The 23,914-nt window shown below is 47.0% G+C and overlaps 1 protein-coding gene across 1 annotated transcript in view; it reads left to right on the top strand.

Moving 5' to 3' along the window:
* Window positions 1-18,894, top strand: part of LOC138963647 (sialin-like) — a gene marked incomplete in the record, with an annotated part of 37,018 nt that extends 18,124 nt beyond the window's left edge. The window contains 4 exon segments of the mRNA XM_070335492.1: window positions 5,118-5,247; window positions 14,412-14,562; window positions 15,933-16,023; window positions 16,523-18,894. Of these exon segments, the coding sequence (XP_070191593.1) occupies window positions 5,118-5,247; window positions 14,412-14,562; window positions 15,933-16,023; window positions 16,523-16,798 (648 nt within the window).
* Window positions 18,895-23,914: the final 5,020 nt, after the last annotated feature.

Below are 23,914 nucleotides of genomic sequence, written 5' to 3'. Positions count from 1 at the left end.
AACCACGTGCGCCCAAACACATGGTGTCGTCTTTATTGTTTACATGTTCCTCTCCACTGCGCCAAGTGTCAGTGGCAGGCGGTGGGTCTGTCTCACGTGCAGAGCGGCGTGGCGTGTCAACACAGGAATGTGTACTGTCATGTTGTGACGGAGGCATGAACTCAGGGGTGGCTAAAAATAGACCGCATGGCGAAGTATGCCGACTGTCAAAAATGTTATCACTTGCCTTATTTTCTTGTTCTTGTCTTTTGTTTGTTTCTGTGGAGCACTGTGTCACTATGTTTTCTGTTCTTGTTTCGTCAGTCCGTGAAGTAGCACGCCTGTCTTCTGCCCTTTTCTCGTCGCGGCGTATCTGTGACGGGGGTTTGCGTCTCCACGCGCCCACTGGTAATGTCGACTCGCCATCTTGTTGCTCTGCGGAGTTGAAGCGAAGCACGACGACAGGTTTGTCGCCTTCGCCCGTCACCTTCCAGGAGATAAGAGCGTGGTCCGCGATAATGGAGGTCAGAATAGACTCCACCGTTTTAGGTAGGCCTAATACTGACATCTTAGTGGCTGTTGTTGCAGAAAATGTTGAACTTTTGTCACAGCAAATGTGTTCGTGTCTTGCCACAGCGACCACTCGCGAGACTTCCCCGAGAGAGAGAGAGAGATCAAATCAAATCAAATCAAATCAAATCAAATTTTATTTTACGAGGGTTGTGGCAAAAGCAATATAAACGAGCTTCTTTTCAACCAGCCCTCGCCCAGAGAGGGACTATTCTAATCTTAAATACATATATATATACAAACGTAAAACAATTACAAAAGAGAGAGAGAGAGAGAGAGAGAGAGAGAGAGAGAGAGAGAGAGAGAGAGGGGGGGGACAGAGAGAGGGAGAGAGATCCATGCCTACCTTCCCATGTACATGTAGGACGTTCTGCACAGCACTATAGCGCAGGCAAGGGAGAGATAGAGAGGGAGAGAGAGGGGAAGGCAGTTTGTAGCTCCCATTTGCATCCATGTTTACCAGAGCCCCCCGTTGAGTAGCGGACGAACTTTCCTTTCAACAGAAAAAATGGACACGGTGTGTAACGATCGTCATACATCGATTTCTAAGTCATTTGCGCGAGAAAAATGTAAAATTCAGGGCTCCCCACTAACACCCGCCCTAGAGGGTCCCGGGACCCCCACTTTTAATGTTTAGAGGGTCCATGGACCCCCTTAGCAGAGTTTTAGAAGGTCCCAAGAGTCCCGGGTCCCCAAACCCTCTATTTACATATGACGCATTGTAATCGCGAATAATGTGATATGAACTGGGTTTTTTTATCACCAGAATATTAGAGGACACTTCAACTATACCAAGTCAAATGCAACACACACGAACACTTTGTTCCCGCGTGAAAATGAGATAAATTGTTTTTGCACTTTGACTTAGCTGACGACTAAAGTCTGAAAAGAGTATACGGGACGCACGACAGATGAAATTGAGTGCGTCCCGGGACCCCATCCGTGAATTTCTAGTTCGTGATTTCGGCTTCTAGTGCGTATAGGACACAGGGACCCGTTCTGCGGGGAGCCCTGAAATTATGTATTTATTTTATGATAGGTTTCCAGATTAAATCTCCCTTTAAAAGCACACACACGCATTGGGGGCTAGTTGATGAAAAACAGGTAACTCAGATAATTATCCCCGGGCGTCCAAAGTGTCCTACTTCCTCACACCACTCCAAGCCGACAAGCTTGTGACTTCTTGTTTTTTTCTCCGTCTTTACACCTGTTTCTTGTCCCGTTGTGCTCTAACCCCGTCCCTGCATTCACTGCTCCATCCACATCTGAATTTCGTTCTGCTGCCAGACTTGTCGATTTTACAGACGCTCCAGGGGGGGGGGGGGGGTGAGGGGGGGGGGATGTCGGGTCGCTGCGGTGGGCTACCCTCGGAAGATGACACTGCACTTCCGCTGAGTCACTTCGACGATGTTCAGTATAGTGGGTCTGTCCCGAGCAAACGGACGCAGCCCACTACCTACTATGCCCCCTACTAACGACATTGACTGTTAAGTCGCGTACAGAAGTCACTCCAGTCAGCAAAATGGGTGTATTATCTCTCTGAGGTATTTTCTTCTTGAAAAAACCAATTGTTTGTTGTGAGACATAGAGATAGGCAAAGAAAATGTTGATCAAACTGAAGTGGTTTTTCTCTGCCCACGTTCTGGCACAGCATCATAAAAAGGATAGCGCGTTCTTAGTGCACACGCAGAGCTTTTATGAATGCCAATGCAATCAAATTAATCGTGTTATAACATGAAAAATGGATGCGTTTATTTCCCCTGAGGCGTGAATTGTAGAACTGAGTTTCCGAAATGTCAAGTAAAGCCTCCGAGCGGAAAAAGGTATCTTAAGATAAATGAGATAAAGCTTGAAACGACCGATTTCTGCACGTGATCTGACTTGTGGGAGAGAGGGCGTAGGGAGGGAGAGTGAAAGACTGAGAGGGAGCGAGAGAGAGAGAGAGAGAGAGAGAGAGAGAGAGAGAGAGAGAGAGAGAGAGAGAGAGAGAGAGAGAGAGAGAGAGAGAGGGAGAGAGAGGGACGGACGGACGGACAGAGAGACAGAGAGAGAGAGAGGGGGACGGACGGACGGACAGAGAGACAGAGAGAGAGAGAGAGAGAGAGAGAGAGAGAGAGAGAGAGAGAGAGAAACTGAAACTGAACGTTATTACAAAAGGATAGAGGTTTTTGGCAAAGCCTAATCTTTCAACATGTCCGGACGCACATAATGTTAATAATAAGAAGAAAACAAAAATCATATTTTCTTACACACACTAGAAAAGGGGAAAACAGTTCAATCATACAAAATATAGTGTTGACATTGAACGCATGGCATATATATATATGTACAAATACAATGGTCCTCCTCAGGACTAGATTACCTTGCGATACGTCCCCCCACAAAGGGACTTTGCTCTGTAAATCTCGGTCCCCCTTGAGGAGGGTCTGATGCTCCCAATAGGCTGTCAGTGAAGGGATACTTATTTCTCTCTCTATCTCTGCTAAGAGATTTTAACAAATCTCGGAAGAAAGTCTCTGCTGACTTTCAATTGTTTCTTTCACATTTTCTGATGTTTTATATATATATATATATATATATATATCCCACGAGCTGCTTCTTTGTCTCTGTTACTTCAGTATGGGTATATATGTTGTATTTTTATAGCTCAATAAATACATCATGGACTCCAAAAAATATATGATAGTGCAGATTCCGATTTGGGCAAAGAACTACTTTCCTCCCGACCTTTGACCTCGCGCCGAACAATGTGACACATTTGTATGAAGTTCCAAAATCGTATCGCACGGCTTAGAAAACCATATCAGTTGCACGCAAAAATGAATCTCGGAACTGATCTGATGTATGGGATGCAATAAACAAACGTTTCTTTCATTATGAAAGCAATGCAGAACAGTCGAACACTATCACAATGCCAATGGTTGCAAACCAAAACAAAATAAAAACGAGTACCCTCCCTTGCATCGTGGCAGACGACTGTTTTACCGAGAAGCGTCCTTTGGCTTCGCTTCGTTATCAAACATCGTTTTCCGTATTTTGCGAGCAAGTCTACTCTTTTGCCTGGCTCTGCAGTAAGTCCACATTGGCGATGAAGGCATCTAAGAACTTAACATGTGTGTATTTTTCCGTAATCCAGTCATATTCCTTCAAAATGCAATCAATCGCCGGTGACAGACTTGGGTCCTGTTTTCCTCTCACCCATACCAGTTTAGGTTCATCCATGCAAACACACTCGCAAAACACGTAGATACATTTCAAATAGGGAGCAAATGGTTAAATCTAAACCTACATATGTGTTCCCTAAAATTTGCTTCTCTGTCAATAAGCTAATTGTATACGTTCGAGAAAAACAACGTGGAATCGATTCTGAATCGAGTAAGCCAAATAGGTGCCAAACCGGTTTCCCCGTTCCGCCGACCTGAAACGCAAAACAAAAGAATTGTGCGCTTCAACTAAATGAATTTCAATACGACTTCATTACTTTCTTGAAACTTATGAACCTTTACTTAAACTAAATGGTCTGAAAGTAGTGTTACCGCGTACTTATCGATGCACTCATTCGTTTCAATTTTTCAGCGACGGTCACTTAGTTTGAGGTTGCAAAAGGGCCAAGTCTCGGTGGCACTACTGTTTTACACTCCACATATCGCAACAGTGCTGCTAGTAGTCTACACTTTGTGTTTGATGGTAGAATGGGATATACAGATTACAACACTCGTGGTTTTTTATATGGCTTGTATTTCAGTCAAGACCCAGCGGGAATATCAATCGAGATCCACTCGCCAGAGGCTCGTGTCTCCCGATGATATTCATCCGCTGGGTCTTGACTGAAATACAAGCCATATAAAAAACCACTCGTGTTGTAACCTGTACATATAAAAATCCAAAACATTTGATGACAAAAGGGATTAACATGTATTTGCATTACAAATCATGTTTCTTGTGGAGAGGAATTACCATGACCATTTGCTTGTATAATATGATTAGCAATACATGAGCAGAAAGAACAAAAAAAGCACAAAAACATCAGACATGAAAAGTATTCTATTTACACATCAAGTGGGAATGGAACTGGCGCCTAAACGTTTACACAGAAGTGGTATTGCAGATGTGTAGGGGTATGGAATTCCAGAGAGAGGCACCTGAGAAGGCTAAACTTGACGTATACAAGTCTAGGCGGGGGACAGGAGGGATCAGATTCAAGGACCCATATCTTTTTGTGGCACGACTGAAATGTGATTGTACATATCTAGGAACATCGCTGTTCAGTACTTTATACATAAAAACAGCCTTGTTTAGCGTTAAATGATCTCTCAAGGAGAGGAAATTAGCTGTTGTCCTATTCGACTCGTGCAGAATCAGTTTTGCGGCACGACGATGAAGAGAATTTAGTCGTTTTAAATGAACATCACTGCAGTTATCCCAAAGTGTTGAAGGAGGGATGAGAGAGACAGACTGACAGACAGACAGAAAGTCACAATGACAGGCATATAGACACAATTCATTCCGTATCATCGCAAACCCAACTTCTCCAGCCATTAATTCTTGCATGATTATACTATTTCCAGAATGGCGTACTGTCTTCTCTACCATTCCTGGGCAAATTGGTGATGGGAATTCTTGCTGGTTACCTTGCCGACATGTTGCTACGGCGCCGCTTCTCTATCGCTCTTGTCAGGAAATCATTCCAGATGGCTGGTGAGTATGTATATGGCTTACTGCACACGTATGAGTCAGATAAATTGTTATATATCCCGTTGAATAGATTCTTTCTGAGACGCCATTTTCTTAAAGATGTTTCTGGTGATGTTCACCTTAAGGCACAAAAAAAAAATGGTTTAGGGTAACAGGACCCAACAAAATAGGGTCGGTAGGTATAGGTTTTTTCTCTTTTTCTTTTTAAAATTTAGTCGAGTTCGAAGGAGGTTACTTCCCTTAGTCTCGGGCATGGTTCGCAAATTGTGCCAAATGTTTTTGATTTTTTTGGGAAATGAAAAAAAAGGTTTAAGGGTCGGCGGGAAAATAGGGTCGGTCGGGTTACCCAAAACCAAATTTTGTTGTTGTTGGGGGGGGGGGGGGGGGCGTTGCAAAAGGGACGCTCCTTCTCGTCTCACCATGTCAGATAAAACCATCCCTACCATGTCAGATAAAACCATCCCTACCATGTCAGATAAAACCATCCCTACATTCTACAATCAACAGCCTTTGTGCCCTCTGTGCACGGTGCCCTCTGTGCACGGTGCCCTCTGTGCACGGTGCCCTCTGTGCACGGTGCTCATTTTTGTGTATGAAAGAATTTCTTAAAAAGCCACTACTGCCTTTTTTAAGAAATTGATTCATCAAACACTTCCATAACCACAAAACCAAAAAACAAGGACGGTAAGTTGTTGGAACGTTGTTATTGACAAAATACGTTACAATCACAGATATAGGTGGTAGCTCAGGTGGTAGAGCACTGGACTTGTGATCGAAAGGTCGCTGGTTCGAATCCGGGCCGGGACGGACACCGGTCAACTTTATGTGCAGACCCAGAGACGGTATCCATGTCCCACCCCCGTGTCACCACAATGGCACGTTAAAGATCTTGGTCATTCTACCATAAGTGCAGGTGGTTGAATACACCTAAACACGCAGACACCTGGGTAGCGCGACTCCGTTGCTGCTAGCTTTCCACTGGGAGGAATTTCCCAGCGATGGGACAATAAAGTAATGAAAAATGAAAATGAAAAAAAAAAAAAATATCGACCCAACGGTCTTTTCAGTGAACAGACAAACAATTAGTCACAAAGAGTTGGCGAGTTGTCTGTCCTTGCGCTGACTACAGCTGCATTACCTGTCTCGATATTTGGATAATTTTCGTGTTGATTTCCAAGGATTCTTGTGTTGTATGTTTGCAGAGTGGTGTATAAGAGTGTATTGAAGCTACTTGTGAACCTGTCTTGTCGGAATAAGTGAATTTGTGAGTGCTATTGGTGTGAATTTGTGTGATCGTCTGTCCACGTGTTAGAGCGGCCATCTTTCCTTCCCGGTCGTGTATCAGCTAAGTGCTTTTGTTCTGTTTTGTTTCCCTTGTTTTCGTTGCTCTCTACTTGCTGTTTTGTCTTGTTTTCGTTCGTTGGTGTTTGTCAACGAGAGCTTGTGGTTTTATTCTGTTGTCCTTGTCAACGTTTTGTGGGTTGTTTTACTGCATTTGACCTCAGTGTTAGTGTGTATCTCATCCGTCTGTGTTGTGGTGTTTTGGTTGAGGCGCTTTCGGACTTCCCGTGTCATCCTAGACCGTAGCCTGTCGTAAATTATAGTGAACTTAGTGTGTTAGTCTTTTTGCTGCTAGATTGCTTAGACTATTGTTATTATTTTGTTAGGTTAGAGTGTTTCTCTTTCTGTAAACGTAGTCTGCCTTATGCGTTAGCGTGTACCTTAGTGTGTACAGTGGCCTTTGTTCTGCCCAGGCGTCATAGTTGGTAGCCTGCTAGACTATTGTTGTTGTTCAGTCAGCTGTAGCTACACTGACCAGCGCCTGCGTGCGATGAGTCACAGAGTGAGTTGGCCCTTTTCCCACTGTTCTGCCCGCTTATACAATAGGTAGGGGATTGTCTCCTGAGATGTACCCTCAGAGTACATTCTTAGGTGTCATAAATTGCGTGAGCTCTCTTTCTCTCTCTCTCTCTCTCTTTTTCCACTCCCCTCTCTCACTATGGCGATAGGTTCCCCCCTCAACTACCGTCCCACCGACGCTGCTAGACTGCGCCTGCCACGGCCTCTATACCTCCATCTCAAGGAGCTGGGAATCCTGCAGAGACCACCAACCGTAAGGGGCTGTCGCGCCGGTCGCTCGCAGCGTCTTCGAACCGCACAGCAACTTGCTGCCCTCAACCCTTCTCCTACCTCCACTTCTCTCACGCCCACCACCCCCACCCAATGTACCACTACCCCTCCCCAGCATCCCCCCACCCTTTCTCTGCTTCCTTCTACCCCTCCCTATTCTCCCACCACCCCTCCCCATTCTCTCACCACCCCTAGTCCCCATCCTCCCATCACCCCCCTCCCTCACCTCCCCACCCCTCCCCTTTCTCCCACAACCCCTCCCCAGCACCCGCCCACCCAAAATCAGCACCCACCCACTCATTCCAAAAACACCCTACATCTCTGCCTCCTCAACTCCCAGTCAGTAAATCCAGAAGGCAAAGCAGATCTGATAGCAGACTACATTATAGAAAACAAGTTAGACGCCCTGTTCATCACCGAGACGTGGCTGCGACCTGGTGATGACCCCAAGATCAAGCAGCTGACCCCCGCAGGGTACAAGACAGTCTCCTTCCCCCGCCCGGCTGGGCGTGGTGGAGGCATCGCCGTCGTCTACAAGGACCACATGCATGCTGCAGCGTCCTTCCCGGACAGCCTCCCCTTCCCCCACACCACCTTCGAAGCTGTGGAGATGACGGTCGCCACCACCACCACCCTCACCTTCCTGTGTATATATCGCCCTCCCCCTAACACCAAGAACAAGCTGAAGGACTCTACTTTCTTCGACGAGTTCTCCCAAGCCCTCGACCACTACAACGTGACGTCCCATAGCGCCATCGTCCTCGGTGACTTTAACATCCACTGGGACTGCCCTGCCAACGCTGACACCAAGCGGGCCCGTGCGCTGTTAGACAGCTACAGTGTGGACCAGGTCGTTCCTTTTCCCTCCCACTCCCGTGGCCACATCCTGGATTGGATTGTCACTCGACCCTCGGACAATCTGGTCTCCAGCCTCGTCGCCAACGACCATCTTGTCTCCGACCACACCGCCATCAACTTCCTCGTCAACATCACCAAGCCAGCACAGAAGCGGAAGATGGTCACACGTCGCAAGCTACGAGACATTGAGACAGATGCTTTTGGAGACGAAGCTGCCCTGCTGCTTGCCCAGCGAGACCCGTCCACTGACCCCGCCCATTTCTTCAGCTTGACTCTGCGCCAGCTCCTCGACAAACACGCCCCGCCATCTCTATGCGCAGTCTCTGAGCGACAGCCGGCTCCCTGGTTCTCTGAGGACATCACAGCCGCCAAGATCGAGAGACGGCGAGCGGAGCGTGCATGGCGACACTCTGGCCTGGAGGTTCATAAGCAGATTCTCAGGGATGCGGTGCGTCGAGTCACGCAAGCCATCACTGCTGCCAAGATCGAGCACTTCCACGACTGCATCGTCAACGCCTCATCATCCAGGGAGCTGTTCTCCATCATGTCCTCTCTCCTGGGCTCCTCCCCCGCTGCCCCCTTACCCACTGCTCACCCACCACAGGATATCCCGGAGTTATTCTCGGAGTTCTTCAAGGACAAGATTGACAAGCTTCGGAAAACACTCGATCAGCAGCCCTTCGTCCCGTCCCCACCCTCCCCTTCCTTCTCCGGCTCCCCCCTCACGTGCTTTCAGCCTGTCACTCAAAACCACGTCAAGCGACTCATCACCAAGACGGCCATCAAGACCTGCGAGCTAGATCCCCTGCCAGGCTTCCTCTTCACCAAGTGTCTGGACAAGCTCCTGCCGTCTATCACAGATATCATCAACATATCCCTGGCCACAGGCGTCGTTCCCGACTGCTTCAAGTCTGCCGTTGTCCGCCCACTCATCAAGAAGCCCGGCCTTGACGTCAACGAGTTGAAGAACTACCGTCCTGTGTCCAACCTGCCCTTCCTCTCCAAGCTTCTGGAGCGTATCATCCTGGAGCAGTTGAGCGCCCACCTGTCTCGGAACTCGCTGATGCCAGTGTACCAGTCAGCGTACCGCCCTCACCACAGCACCGAGACGGCGCTCCTGCGAATCACCACGGACCTCCTGAACGCAACAGATAGCGGTCTCGTCTCTGCCCTTGTGCTGCTGGACCTTTCCGCGGCCTTCGACACGATCGACCACCAGCTACTCGTCGATCGCCTCAGTTCCACGTTCGGCATTCACGACACCGCCCTCTCTTGGTTTAGGAACTACCTCCAGAACCGCTCTCAGACAGTCACCACTGATTCGTTCTCTTCTCAGCCTGTCCCTGTCCGCTTCGGCGTCCCACAAGGATCTGTCCTCGGCCCTGTCCTTTTCACCCTGTACACCCAACCCCTCTCCCTGGTCATCGAATGCCACGGCCTGAACTACAACTCCTTTGCCGATGACACGCAGCTCCAGAACAGCGCCAAGCCGGAGGACGTTGACGATCTCCTTGGATCCATCTCCAGTTGTTTCACTGACATCAAGAACTGGATGAATGAGAACAAGCTGAAGCTGAACAGTGAGAAGACGGAGGCCCTTCTCGTTGGAACACGACAGAAGATTGCTTCCCTCACTGTGACCGACCTCCAGCTGGATGACGCGACTGTTCCATTCTCCCCTGCTGTCAAGAGCCTTGGCGTCTTTCTCGACTCCACTCTCTCCATGCAGACACACATCTCCTTCATCATCAAGACCTGCTTTTTCCACCTACGACGCATCGCCTCCATCCGTCGCTACCTCACCCACGACGCCTGTGTCAAGCTGGTTGTCTCCCTCATCTTCAGTCGTCTGGACTACTGCAGCTCCCTTCTGGCTGGCCTCCCCGCCTCATCCATTCATGGCCTACAACGAGTCCAGAACGCCGCTGCCAGGCTGACGTTGAGGAAGACGAAGCGAGACCACATCACCCCCCTACTTCGCTCCTTGCACTGGCTCCCTGTCAACACCCGAATCTCCCACAAACTGTCCACTCTGGTCTACAAGTGTCTCAACGACTCTGCTCCCGAGTACCTTCAATCCTCCCTGGACCTGTACACCCAGCCCTCCGACCGTCACCTTCGTTCTGCTGCTGACCCTCTCCGCCTCCACATCCCTCGCTCGAAACTCGCATCTGCTGGTCAGCGTGCATTTCCCTCCGCGGGCCCCTCCGTCTGGAACTCCCTGCCGCTTGAGCTTCGCCAGAGCCCCTCTCTTGACGCGTTCAAGAGTAGGTTGAAGACTCAGTTCTTCCCGTAGCTGGCTGCGACTTTCATGCTCGACGTGATGTGCTGTGCCCCTAAAGACATTCTTGTGCTGTGCTCTGTGAGAGGTGTTTTCTTTGTGCTTAATATTATTTTGTTTGACCTAGCTATTGATGTGTACATTGTTGTTAAACAGTTGTTTGTTTACCAGGGTGATAGGGTTCGTGTCCGTCTGAAGATGTTAGTTTCTTTGTTAGTCCTGTGTTGACAACTCTTCGACAAGCGCTTAGAACTGTACCCACGGAATACGCGCTATATAAGCTTCATATTGATTGATTGATTGAAACTAAGCTTGATCGAAATTTCGCCCTCTCGCCAGGAAGCTGAGCAAATGAATTTCTTGTTTTTTGATTCTGAATTTTGGAACGTTAATTAGCAGTCTCTTTATCTTTGGATTCGTTCCATCACCACAGCAAGCCACCAAGGTGTTGATTTTAGGTAAGTGACCAAGTTGAGGGGACGTCTCATCCCACGAACAAGCCAGGCCAGATCTCAGTGACAAGAAGGACTGTGCCTTTAATCATTCCTATTTTCAGTATCCTGTGACTCGTGCTTTGTCTAGAAGCTGTCAACTTTTGCGATCTCTTTCGATGTTATGACGCTATTTCAACAGAAATACAGAACAGAAACAAAGTAAAGGGAAAATGAATGAGAAGAAAGAATGAAGAAGGACAGAAAGATATAGAACATAAAGATACAAGAACAACCAAAACAAAGTGCAATTTACTCAAACTAATTTATCTAGAGCCACACACACACACACACGCCCACACACAAACACACACGCACGCCCGCATGCACGCACGCACACACACACACACACACACACACACACACACACACATACATACACACACACGCACACACACATACACACACATACACACACACACACACACACATACACACACACGCACACACACACACACAAACACACACACAGTCAGTCAGTCAGAGCGATAGAGATACACACAGACCCACAGCCGGACAGACAGACAGACAGACAGACAGACAGACAGACAGACAGACAGACAGACAGACAGACAGACAGAGAGACAGCGAGACACACAATGATGGAGACAGTTTTCTGTCTTGTGTGTTGCAGGGAGTATGGGGTGTGCGCTGCCTCTGCTGGTCATCAGTTTTCTGTCTCGTGTGTTACAGGGAGTATGGGGTGTGCGCTGCCTCTACTGGTCATCAGATTTCTGTCTCGTGTGTTACAGGGAGTATGGGGTGTGCGCTGCCTCTACTGGTCATCAGTTTTCTGTCTCGTGTGTTGCAGGGAGTATGGGGTGTACGCTGCCTCTACTGGTCATCAGTTTTCTGTCTCGTGTGTTACAGGGAGTATGGGGTGTGCGCTGCCTCTACTGGTCATCAGATTTCTGTCTCGTGTGTTGCAGGGAGTATGGGGTGTGCGCTGCCTCTACTGGTCATCAGTTTTCTGTCTCGTGTGTTGCAGGGAGTATGGGGTGTGCGCTGCCTCTACTGGTCATCAGTTTTCTGTCTCGTGTGTTGCAGGGAGTATGGGGTGTGCGCTGCCTCTGCTGGTCATCAGATTTCTGTCTCGTGTGTTGCAGGGAGTATGGGGTGTGCGCTGCCTCTGCTGGTCATCAGATTTCTGTCTCGTGTGTTGCAGGGAGTATGGGGTGTGCGCTGCCTCTACTGGTCATCAGTTTTCTGTCTCGTGTGTTGCAGGGAGTATGGGGTGTGCGCTGCCTCTACTGGTCATCAGTTTTCTGTCTCGTGTGTTGCAGGGAGTATGGGGTGTGCGCTGCCTCTGCTGGTCATCAGATTTCTGTCTCGTGTGTTGCAGGGAGTATGGGGTGTGCGCTGCCTCTACTGGTCATCAGTTTTCTGTCTCGTGTGTTGCAGGGAGTATGGTGTGTGCGCTGCCTCTACTTGTCATCAGATTTCTGTCTCGTGTGTTGCAGGGAGTATGGGGTGTGCGCTGCCTCTACTGGTCATCAGATTTCTGTCTCGTGTGTTGCAGGGAGTATGGGGTGTGCGCTGCCTCTACTGGTCATCAGATTTCTGTCTCGTGTGTTGCAGGGAGTATGGGGTGTGCGCTGCCTCTGCTGGTCATCAGATTTCTGTCTCGTGTGTTGCAGGGAGTATGGGGTGTGCGCTGCCTCTGCTGGTCATCAGATTTCTGTCTCGTGTGTTGCAGGGAGTATGGGGTGTGCGCTGCCTCTGCTGGTCATCAGTTTTCTGTCTTGTGTGTTACAGGGAGTATGGGGTGTGCGCTGCCTCTACTGGTCATCAGATTTCTGTCTCGTGTGTTGCAGGGAGTATGGGGTGTGCGCTGCCTCTGCTGGTCATCAGTTTTCTGTCTCGTGTGTTGCAGGGAGTATGGGGTGTGCGCTGCCTCTGCTGGTCATCAGTTTTCTGTCTTGTGTGTTACAGGGAGTATGGGGTGTGCGCTGCCTCTACTGGTCATCAGATTTCTGTCTCGTGTGTTGCAGGGAGTATGGGGTGTGCGCTGCCTCTACTGGTCATCAGATTTCTGTCTCGTGTGTTGCAGGGAGTATGGGGTGTGCGCTGCCTCTGCTGGTCATCAGTTTTCTGTCTTGTGTGTTACAGGGAGTATGGGGTGTGCGCTGCCTCTGCTGGTCATCAGATTTCTGTCTCGTGTGTTGCAGGGAGTATGGGGTGTGCACTGCCTCTACTGGTCATCAGTTTTCTGTCTCGTGTGTTGCAGGGAGTATGGGGTGTGCGCTGCCTCTGCTGGTCATCAGATTTCTGTCTCGTGTGTTGCAGGGAGTATGGGGTGTGCGCTGCCTCTGCTGGTCATCAGTTTTCTGTCTTGTGTGTTACAGGGAGTATGGGGTGTGCGCTGCCTCTACTGGTCATCAGATTTCTGTCTCGTGTGTTGCAGGGAGTATGGGGTGTGCGCTGCCTCTGCTGGTCATCAGTTTTCTGTCTCGTGTGTTGCAGGGAGTATGGGGTGTGCGCTGCCTCTGCTGGTCATCAGTTTTCTGTCTTGTGTGTTACAGGGAGTATGGGGTGTGCGCTGCCTCTACTGGTCATCAGTTTTCTGTCTCGTGTGTTGCAGGGAGTATGGGGTGTGCGCTGCCTCTGCTGGTCATCAGTTTTCTGTCTCGTGTGTTGCAGGGAGTATGGGGTGTGCGCTGCCTCTGCTGGTCATCAGTTTTCTGTCTTGTGTGTTACAGGGAGTATGGGGTGTGCGCTGCCTCTACTGGTCATCAGTTTTCTGTCTTGTGTGTTACAGGGAGTATGGGGTGTGCGCTGCCTCTGCTGGTCATCAGATTTCTGTCTCGTGTGTTGCAGGGAGTATGGGGTGTGCGCTGCCTCTGCTGGTCATCAGTTTTCTGTCTTGTGTGTTACAGGGAGTATGGGGTGTGCGCTGCCTCTACTGGTCATCAGTTTTCTGTCTCGTGTGTTGCAGGGAGTATGGGGTGTGCGCTGCCTCTACTGGTCATCAGTTTTCTGTCTTGTGTGTTACAGGGAGTATGGGGTGTGCGCTGCCTCTGCTGGTCATCAGATTTCTGTCTCGTGTGTTGCAGGGAGTATGGGGTGTGCGCTGCCTCTGCTGGTCATCAGATTTCTGTCTCGTGTGTTGCAGGGAGTATGGGGTGTGCGCTGCCTCTACTGGTCATCAGTTTTCTGTCTCGTGTGTTGCAGGGAGTATGGGGTGTGCGCTGCCTCTACTGGTCATCAGTTTTCTGTCTTGTGTGTTACAGGGAGTATGGGGTGTGCGCTGCCTCTGCTGGTCATCAGATTTCTGTCTCGTGTGTTGCAGGGAGTATGGGGTGTGCGCTGCCTCTACTGGTCATCAGTTTTCTGTCTCGTGTGTTGCAGGGAGTATGGGGTGTGCGCTGCCTCTACTGGTCATCAGTTTTCTGTCTCGTGTGTTGCAGGGAGTATCGGGTGTGCACTGCCTCTGCTGGTCATCAGTTTTCTGTCTCACAAGGAGAGGGTGTTGGCGGTGGCACTTCTCATCACCAGCGTGTCCTTGCAGAACCTCACCGGTGTCGCCTACAGAATCAACTCCCTCGATATAGCACCCAGGTCAGTTACTACTATATATACCCGTGAAATAAATAGTGATCCAGGTCAGGGCTTGTGCAGTGTTGTGCCAAGGCATCGCTGTTCTGTCATTGCAGCATACCTTTTTACATAAAATTTAGTCAAGTTTTGACTAAATGTTTTAACGTAGAGGGGGGAATCGAGACGAGGGTCGTGGTGTATGTGTGTGTGTGTGTGTGTGTGTGTGTGTGTGTGTGTGTGTGTGTGTGTGTGTGTGTGTGTGTGTGTGTCTGTCTGTGTCTGTCTGTCTGTCTGTCTGTCTGTGTGTGTGTGTGTAGAGCGATTCAGACTAAACTACTGGACCGATCTTTATGAAATTTGACATGAGAGTTCCTGGGAATGATATCCCCGGACGTTTTTTTCATTTTTTCGATAGATACCTTTGATGACGTCATATCCGGCTTTTTGTAAAAGTTGAGGCGGCACTGTCACACCCTCATTTTTCAATCAAATTGATTGAAATTTTGGCCAAGCAATTTTCGACGAAGGCCGGACTTCGGTACTGCATTTCAGCTTGGTGGCTTAAAAAATAATTAATGACTTTGGCCATTAAATATATGAAAATTGTAAAAAAAATTATTTGTTTTTAAAACGATCCAAATTTACGTTCATCTTATTCTTGATTATTTTCGGATTCCAAAAACATATAAATATGTTATATTCGGATTAAAAACAAGCTCTGAAAATTAAAAATATAAAAATTATTAATAAAATAAAATTTCCGAAATCGATTTAAAAACAATTTCATCTTATTCCTTGTGGGTTCTTGATTCCAAAAACATATAGATATGATATGTTTGGATTAAAAACACGCTCAGAAAGTTAAAACGAAGAGAGGTACAGTAAAGCCTGCTATGAAGCACAGCGCAATCGCTACCGCGCCAAACAGGCTCGTCACTTTCACTGCCTTTTGCACTAGCGGCGGACTACGTTAAGTTTCATTCTGTGAGTTCCACAGCTTGACTAAATGTACTAATTTCGCCTTACGCGACTTGTTTTTTTTATCTGATGCATTCGTCTGACCCCTGGCCGGTCGACCGTCTGATAGTTTTGACACGTCGGGTTTTTTTTAGCTGAACAATCTCCACAGGCACAAATGCAACTCCATTCAATTTGTTGTTGTTGTAGCCACGGCATTTGGACACATACATATTTTCAGTTGAGGTCCAACTGGCCTCTTGTCCTCTAAGTCTGGGAGTAATTTTTGTTGCTGTTGTTCATTGTTGCTGTACCATAATGTCATTTCTGTGGTTGTTTTTTTTTGCTACCAATTACTGATTTGTGGTCTTTGAGACGATGCATTTGATGCTTACAGTGTACAGTACGAATACCTTATGATGTTAACGTTTCAGATACGCAGGTTTTTTGATGAGCTTGACGTCAACAATAGCATGTGCTCTGACGTTGACAGCACCTTACGTCACTTCTGCCTTGCTCGTCAATGTACGTTGTGACGATATAGGCCTAGCTACTAATTGCATGCTCGGTGTGGTGTTTAACTGATGTAGAATGTGGTTGTGGGATAGAGTGTGTGTGTGTGTGTGTGTGTGTGTGTGTGTGTGTGTGTGTGTGTGTGCGTGTGTGTGTGTGATCGATGGTGTATGTGTGTGTGTATGTGTGTGTGTGTATGTGTGTGTGTGTGTTTGTGTGTATGTGTGTGTGCGTGCGTACGTGCGTGTGCGTGCGTGTGTGTGTTTATGTGCGTATGTGCGTGTGCGTGCGCGCGCGCGTGCGTGTCAACAGTGTAATCACATGCGCGTGTATGTGTGCATGTTAATCGCTTTGGCAAACAGGTCAATGTTTTGTGCGTTTAACTTTCTTGTCATTGCATATTGCCTCCTTGAGCATTGACATTTCAAATCTCATTTGACATGAATACTTTGACACACCTTTATTAGCAAAATTGAAATTATTGAGTTGATTCTTTGGGTTTTTTTTTCAGAAAACACGAGAGGAATGGCAAACCGTGCTTTACATTGTTACTGCAGTCAGTGTGTTAGGGGGGGTGGTTTTTCTCGCCTGCGCCAAAGGCGATGTCCAGGCATGGGCAGTTGACAACGAAATTACTATTCACGTTGAGGCTGGTAGCACAACTGATACGATTTTTCCCAGTGACAAGAACGTCGTCGAAAACGGCAGCAGCATGTCACTGTCTGAACCGTTGTGTGAACAGACTGATAGGGTGGACTGTCCAGGCAAGAGTGATACCCTAGTGTAGTAAGACAAGCGTGATGAGTGAATACTCGAATTTATTGTACATACCTTAGAGAGACCACCCATGTAGTAAATAAATCATTTCTTCACACGGGTGTATATCATGTAAATGAGGTGACACAAGTGTCGTAGAAAACGGCAGCAGCCAGCCAGTGTCTGAACCGTTGTGTGAAACAATGGACAAAGTGGGCGATCCAGGCATAGATGTGTATTGACTGGATCGCCAACTCGCTGCGCGCAGGCTGTAAGTGCCGAAAACCGGAAGAAAGCTGCATTCCGAGAAAAGTCACTTCCGTTTCGCCATTTTTCGATGATGCCAGAGAAGTGAACCATTATTTCTATACATATCCCTGATCCAGGCGAGAGAAATAACCTAGTGTGAGGCAAACATTATGAGTGAATGAATACTTGATGTTATCTTTGATACGCGAGAGAGACCACATAATTATGTAGTAAATAAACCATCTTTTCACACGTGTGTATATCATGTAAATGATGTGGCAACAAAATGGTGTTGACAACGGCAGCAGTACGTTTGTGTCTGGACCGTCGTGTGAACAGACTATCCAGGGGAGAGAGATAACCTGGTGTAAGACAAGAATGAAGAGTCAATTCACGAAATGATCTTTCATACTTGAGAGAGACCACCCATGTAGTAAATAACCCATCTTTTCACACGTGTGTATATCATGTAAATGATGTGGCAAAAGTTTCGTTGAAAACGGCAGCAGCAAGGCGGCAGTGTCTGAACCGTTGTGTGAACAGACAGACAGTGGGGACGATCATCCAGGCGAGAGAGATAATCTTGTGTAAGGCAATTATGATGAGTGCATGGACACTGGAATGTAAGGAACAGTGTGATAAACAGAGTAGCAGACAACAGTCTTGAAAAACCTTTGAGGGCAGGACCAAGTGTATGAAAGGGAGGGGTACAGAGGCCGGTCGGGCGAGTCCGGTGGACAAGGCTCCCCAGTATTTTTGGTCTCTCCTTGTTACATTTTCTGGGTAAGGGAGGGGGGGGGGGGCTTCCGGAACTCAGGAACCCCCACCCCCCTCAGACGGATCCAGCACGTGCAGTGTGACCTGAAGCGAATGATTTCACAAAACTAGTATGTATTGCTTTTACTCTTGCATCAACAGTACGGGAACAGGCTTGCCGGAATTCAGGTGTGTTTCATTGTGTATACATGTATGTGCCTGTATATGTGTGTCGTGTTGTGAGTACGGCACTGATACGCAAAACAGGACACAGCAAGGCAGAAAAAGGAAAGGTGCCAGCTAGACTCGGGAAAATGAAAATTGCCAACGCAAGACAATACAAGTTCCGGATTCACAGGCCGAGCCAATAATTCCTGTACGACACTCTGAAACTCACTGGACTTGAGGACAGAGAAACCGGCTGCAGATCGATGGACTTGTGTCACGTTTTTGGAAAGGGAAAATACGTTCCGACAGGTAGAATTCGGAGAGAGTGAGCGAAAGTACATTGTGAGTGGATGGATGAATGTTATTTGATTACACGCCCCACAATGATGTGCTGGGCAAATCACACACACACACACACACACACACACACACACACACACACACACACACACACACACACACACACAGACACACACACATAGAATAAAGATACAAATATAACAAGAGGCGAAGCCTTCAAGGCTCACGTAAGAAATCGACAAACAGTAACACAAACTCAATCACTCCGTCACACATACACACACACAGTAAGCATATGTGACACGGTGCAAGAGTGCGAGACACTAGATCTGTCTGTCTGTAGCCTACTTACGGGGACACGACTGCCAGATGGCCAGATCGACACTGCGCTTTCGACAGCGCTTCCTCGTGCAGACACTGGAAACACGCTGTGCATATTAACCTGTAGGAAATCTTCTTTGGTATCTTCTTTATCTATTTTTCTGGAGCTACGAAACCGGCGAACAATGTGAAATCGTCTTCTCCGAATCGGCGAACTGCAGCTCGGTGATAACTGTATATATACCACAATCCTTCACGCGATCTGACCTAACCTTGACCCCTGACCTGGTCTACATACCACACACGACACAAACCAGTCAGCTGTTTTTACCCCCCAAAAAAACCCCACCACCCGTTTTCTTTGGATACACACTTTAACTACATACGTGCCGACGAAATGTTGATCATTGCTTCAATACTTTGAAGCTGTTGCTTGAATAATAACCAGGTAAAATTAGTATTTCGGTGTTCAGTCAAATGTTAAAGTTTCTACCACAGACATACATACATACGCACGCACGCACGCACAGACAGACAAAAGTTAGCATCGCATAGGCTACACTTACGTGAGCCAAAAATGAAAAAAATAGTATTATCGTATGTGATTGCATTTATATAAAAATATAAAGAATTGTTTGTATATGATTATATTTATATGATTTGTTTAGTGTGTCTTATTATGTGTGTTTATGAAGATTTATTAATGAAAATGTGCTTCTCGATCTCTAATGGGAATTTTGCACTTAATATATATTCACAAAAAACAACCGTGCGAGACGTACATTAATCAAGTCGTTTAATATATTACAGGGTGTCCTTGGGGATTCTGCTGTACAAACGTAATGACATGGCAAAGAATGTGACTTTATTTGAGAAAAATTCATGGTTATATTTACTCGAAGATTAAAATACCGAGAATAAACGACATTCGGACGTTCGCTTGCACACTTTTTTTCCCCCTTTAAGATCACCAAAAATCAAACAGGCAGACATGCATTGACACACACACAAACACACTCACTCACTCACACACACACACACACATACACACACACACACACACACACACACACACACACACACACACAAACACACTCTCTCACACACTCACTCACACACACACCCACCCCCCCACACACACACATACACATACAAACACACTCTCTCTCTCATACACACACACAAACATACCCAACACACACACACACACACACTCTCACACACACACATACACACACTCTCACTCTCACACACACACACACATACACACAAACACACACACACACACACACTCTCTCACACACACACACACACACACACACACAAACACACTCTCACACACACACACACACACACACACACACTCTCTCTCACACACACACTCACTCACACACACACAAACACACACACACTCACACACACACACACACACACACACACACACACACACAAACACACTCTCACACACACACTCACACACACACTCACACACACACACACACACACTGCACACTCACACACACACACACTCTCACACACACACTCACACACACATACACACACACACACACACACTCTCACACACACACACAAACACACTCTCTCACACACTCACTCACACACACACACACACACACACGTGGTCATCCATACAGTACATACACAAAAAAGAAAAGAACGTGATGTTTCTGCCGAATCAAGCTAAAGCAAACCCCATCTTACCAAAAGTATTTATATTTCACGTAAGTGGCAGTTAGATACTACAAATTGATTTTTCTTCGATGCCTGAATTATTTACCTGTCGATGCAGTCGTAGTCACAGATCAAACGCTGATTAATACACACCTTGTCTGAAAAAATCACATTTTTAAGAACAAAAATCTGGTTACAATACCCATGGGGTGCTCAGAACGGAGATAACGTGTCAGCAAAATTACTAACAAAGTTGAGAATATATAGGATGCTGTAAATTATTTGCTCGAGACACTGCTTGCTGAAAGCGAAACTATATTTATCAATTTCTTTCCATGACTAAACGTTTACCTGGGTAAAGGGAGGTAAGTAGTATAATCAAAACTGTAAGCGTTATGAAGAAGTTACTTCCCTTCCCTTATTATTTTTTTCTCTCTCTCTCTCTCCATCCACTTCTCTGTTTGTATGGATGGGTACACCACAAACCGACGCATACGCACGATTTTGGAATTCACGGCAAGGGGGAGGGGGGGGGGGGGGCAGAGAAGAAGAAGAAATTTTTCTTGCTATTCACCATCGATCATCGCCGCCACTACCACCACAGTTCTAGTACAAAATCACTCCGCAACGCTACCCCCTTCTGGTCCCTAATTGCGACTGACACGCCGGACATCAGTCTGTTCAACTTCAGCTGCACACAGTGGGGTCTAGCTGTCGGTCCAAGAGTTTAGCACAAGGCTATTCTCGGCTAACCAGTGCCAGCAACCTGTTGCAACATTCACAAACACGCGCAGTCGGTGTCAGAGCCACCTCTGTGTGACCTCAAGCCGTGAGCCATCGTCTTCGATCCGACTTTTTTTGGTGCCAGACCCAGTGGAATGGAAAATACCAGCGTGAAACACCATTAGTTCTAGATGTACATGGCTAGGACGATGCTTGTAATTGTAATCGACTTAATTGTTGGAGTTTAACGTCCTCTCAGCCCAGTTGGTGTATGTTATTGGGACAGGTATACGGCGTATTATGGTAAGGCCTAAAAAAAAAATAGGTGTGGTTACGGTAACCCGACCTACCCTATTTTTGGTGGCCGACCCTATAACTTTTTATTACATTTGTCAAAAAAATACCCCCAAAAAACAAGTAAACGAGTGCAGAAAACGCAATGAAAGCGAAAGCGCCCGAGTCGCACACTTATTTCCCTGTCAAGTAGGTTTAATTTGTACACATTAGAAAAAAAAGTAAAAAAAAAAAAAGTGATTGCCTACCTTCCTACCCTATTTTTTTGGGCTATGTTACCGTAACCACACCTATTATTTTTTTGGGCCTAATGCGCTAATTACGGGACATGGTGTGATGTTTGACTCGAACAAGCCCACTGCGGCTGTCTTCTTCCTAATGCTAGCATTAGGCTATTCTCGTCAAACTATCGAGATACCATGATCATGATGGTGAAAGACGGGCGATGATGCATGCGTGTCTTCGTAAGCGGCCGGCTTACTGAGGCTGATGGGGTCTATGTCGACCAAAAGAGTGGGATTCCCTGTAGGTGGAGTTCCTGTTGGGGGATTCCCTGTATACAGGGAATCCCACAGGGTGGAGTTTTTTTTTTAATAAAACTTGCAAACCTTACTCGAATTTCTAAGAAATATCAAAAAAGATCGAAAAACATCAAATTCTACCCGGATGTTGCTAAGCATCGCGTGACTTTAAGCGATATGAGCGAAACGGTACAGGAACTACACCCTGTGGTATTCCCTGTATACAAGGAATCCACCTACAGGAACTCCACCTACAGGGAATCCCGCTCTTTTGGTCGACATAGGAGCGTCAGTATAGTGAAGTGTTCAGGCAATCCTTGTTGATGTTCCCATTACTGAAAAGGCGCTCTCCGCCTCGTGAAAACCGTTTAGTCGTCAGTCTCACTGTCGCAGAGCTGGTCAGGCTGTTACTTCGGATAAGAGCACCACATACTTGGTCACATACCAAAAAAGAACAGCCTGGGTGCTCTCTTTGCATAGTGGAATTTTTGAAAGAATCTATTTTGTAAAAGACCCTAGCTCGTGCCTTTCGGAAATTAATTCCTAAAAATTCCATCCCACCACAGCAAGTATTCATGCAGGGTGTTGTTTTTTGGTATGTGACCAAGTGGAGGGATGGTTCTATCCCATGCCGAGTTACGCCTGGCCAGATTGGAGAAAATGACTGAGAGGAACTGCATTTTTCATTTCATTTTTCATTTTCATTTCATTTCTTTATTGTCCCATCGCTGGGAAATTCGGGTCGCTTCCTCCCAGTGGAAAGCTAGCAGCAACGGAGTCGCGCTACCCAGGTGTCTGCGTGTTTAGGTGTATTCAGCCACCTGCACTTATGGCAGAATGACCAAGGTCTTTTACGTGCCATTGTGATGACACGGGGGTGGGACATGGCTTCCGTCTCTGGGTCTGCACATAAAGTTGACCCGTGTCCGTCCCGGCCCGAATTCGAACCTGCGACCTTTCGATCACAAGTCCAGTGCTCTACCAACTGAGCTACCGGGCCCCCCCCAAAAAAAATCGGTTTCCTTGCCAGACAAGGCATCCTGTCAGGGAAAGAATGAGCCGAACTCATTTTGACCTAAGGTCATTTTTTTTCACGGGAGGAGTGCGGCTTTAAGGTGCGATCGTTATGACCAAGACTCAGTATAACCCCCAGGACTACTTGACCACACACAGGTATCATACAAACTGCTGATAGTCAGTTGTAGGTCGATCAGTTGTAGGTCAGACATGCAGTTATGTCACCCGCGATTGATGGTATGCGCCGAGGGGGTTACGATGACCACGTCACAGTCTACCTGCCCATAGACCTATCTAAATATAGGTCCCTGACCTGCCTGATCACTATGCGTACGTAGAGTAGTAACGTCAACCACACTCGCAGGGGAAGTATAGCGAACGCAAGCAAGTTAGTGGAGGTCAGTGTGAGGTGGGGGATTGTGCGTGTGTATGCGTGCGTGCGTGTGTGCTTGTGTGTGTGTGTGTGTGAGTGTGTGTGTGTGTATGCGTGTGTGTATGCGTGTGTGTATGCGTGTGTATGCGTGCGTGCGTGTGTGCTTGTGTGTGTGTGTGTGTGTTGCATGTGTGTGTATGTGTGTGACGTAATATAGCCCACTCAATAGTCTTCCGCAAAAAGTTAAAACACTGGTACTTTTTTTGTGTTAGGCAGAAGCTACTTAGGTGATCACATGTTCAGCATATGATATATCTCAGTTGCGGTAGAGTCCTTCTTCATCAGAAAATGATACTTAACTAATAATAATAATAATAATAATAATAATTATAATAATAATAATAATAATGGGACATTTACTGATATAGCGCTTCTCCACAGCTCGAAGTGCTTTACAAGTTCAATCAAAATACAACACGTACGATATATACAATTAATACAATGTGTCTCAAATAAAAGGAAAATACTCATCAAAGAGCACACATACAAGCAGGCATAATAATACTAAGAATCAAATTGTAAAACACGCAAACAGACACATACAACAGACTGATACTCACAACAAACTGGAGTGCTCACTCACACACACACACACACACACACACACACACACACACACACACACACACACACACACCAGGTTAAGTGGTCATAGATTTAGGACGGAGCTAAT

Source organism: Littorina saxatilis, linkage group LG4 (assembly GCF_037325665.1).
Source record: "Littorina saxatilis isolate snail1 linkage group LG4, US_GU_Lsax_2.0, whole genome shotgun sequence".
Lineage (NCBI taxonomy): Eukaryota > Metazoa > Mollusca > Gastropoda > Littorinimorpha > Littorinidae > Littorina > Littorina saxatilis.
This window is presented reverse-complemented; position numbering and strand designations above follow the sequence as displayed.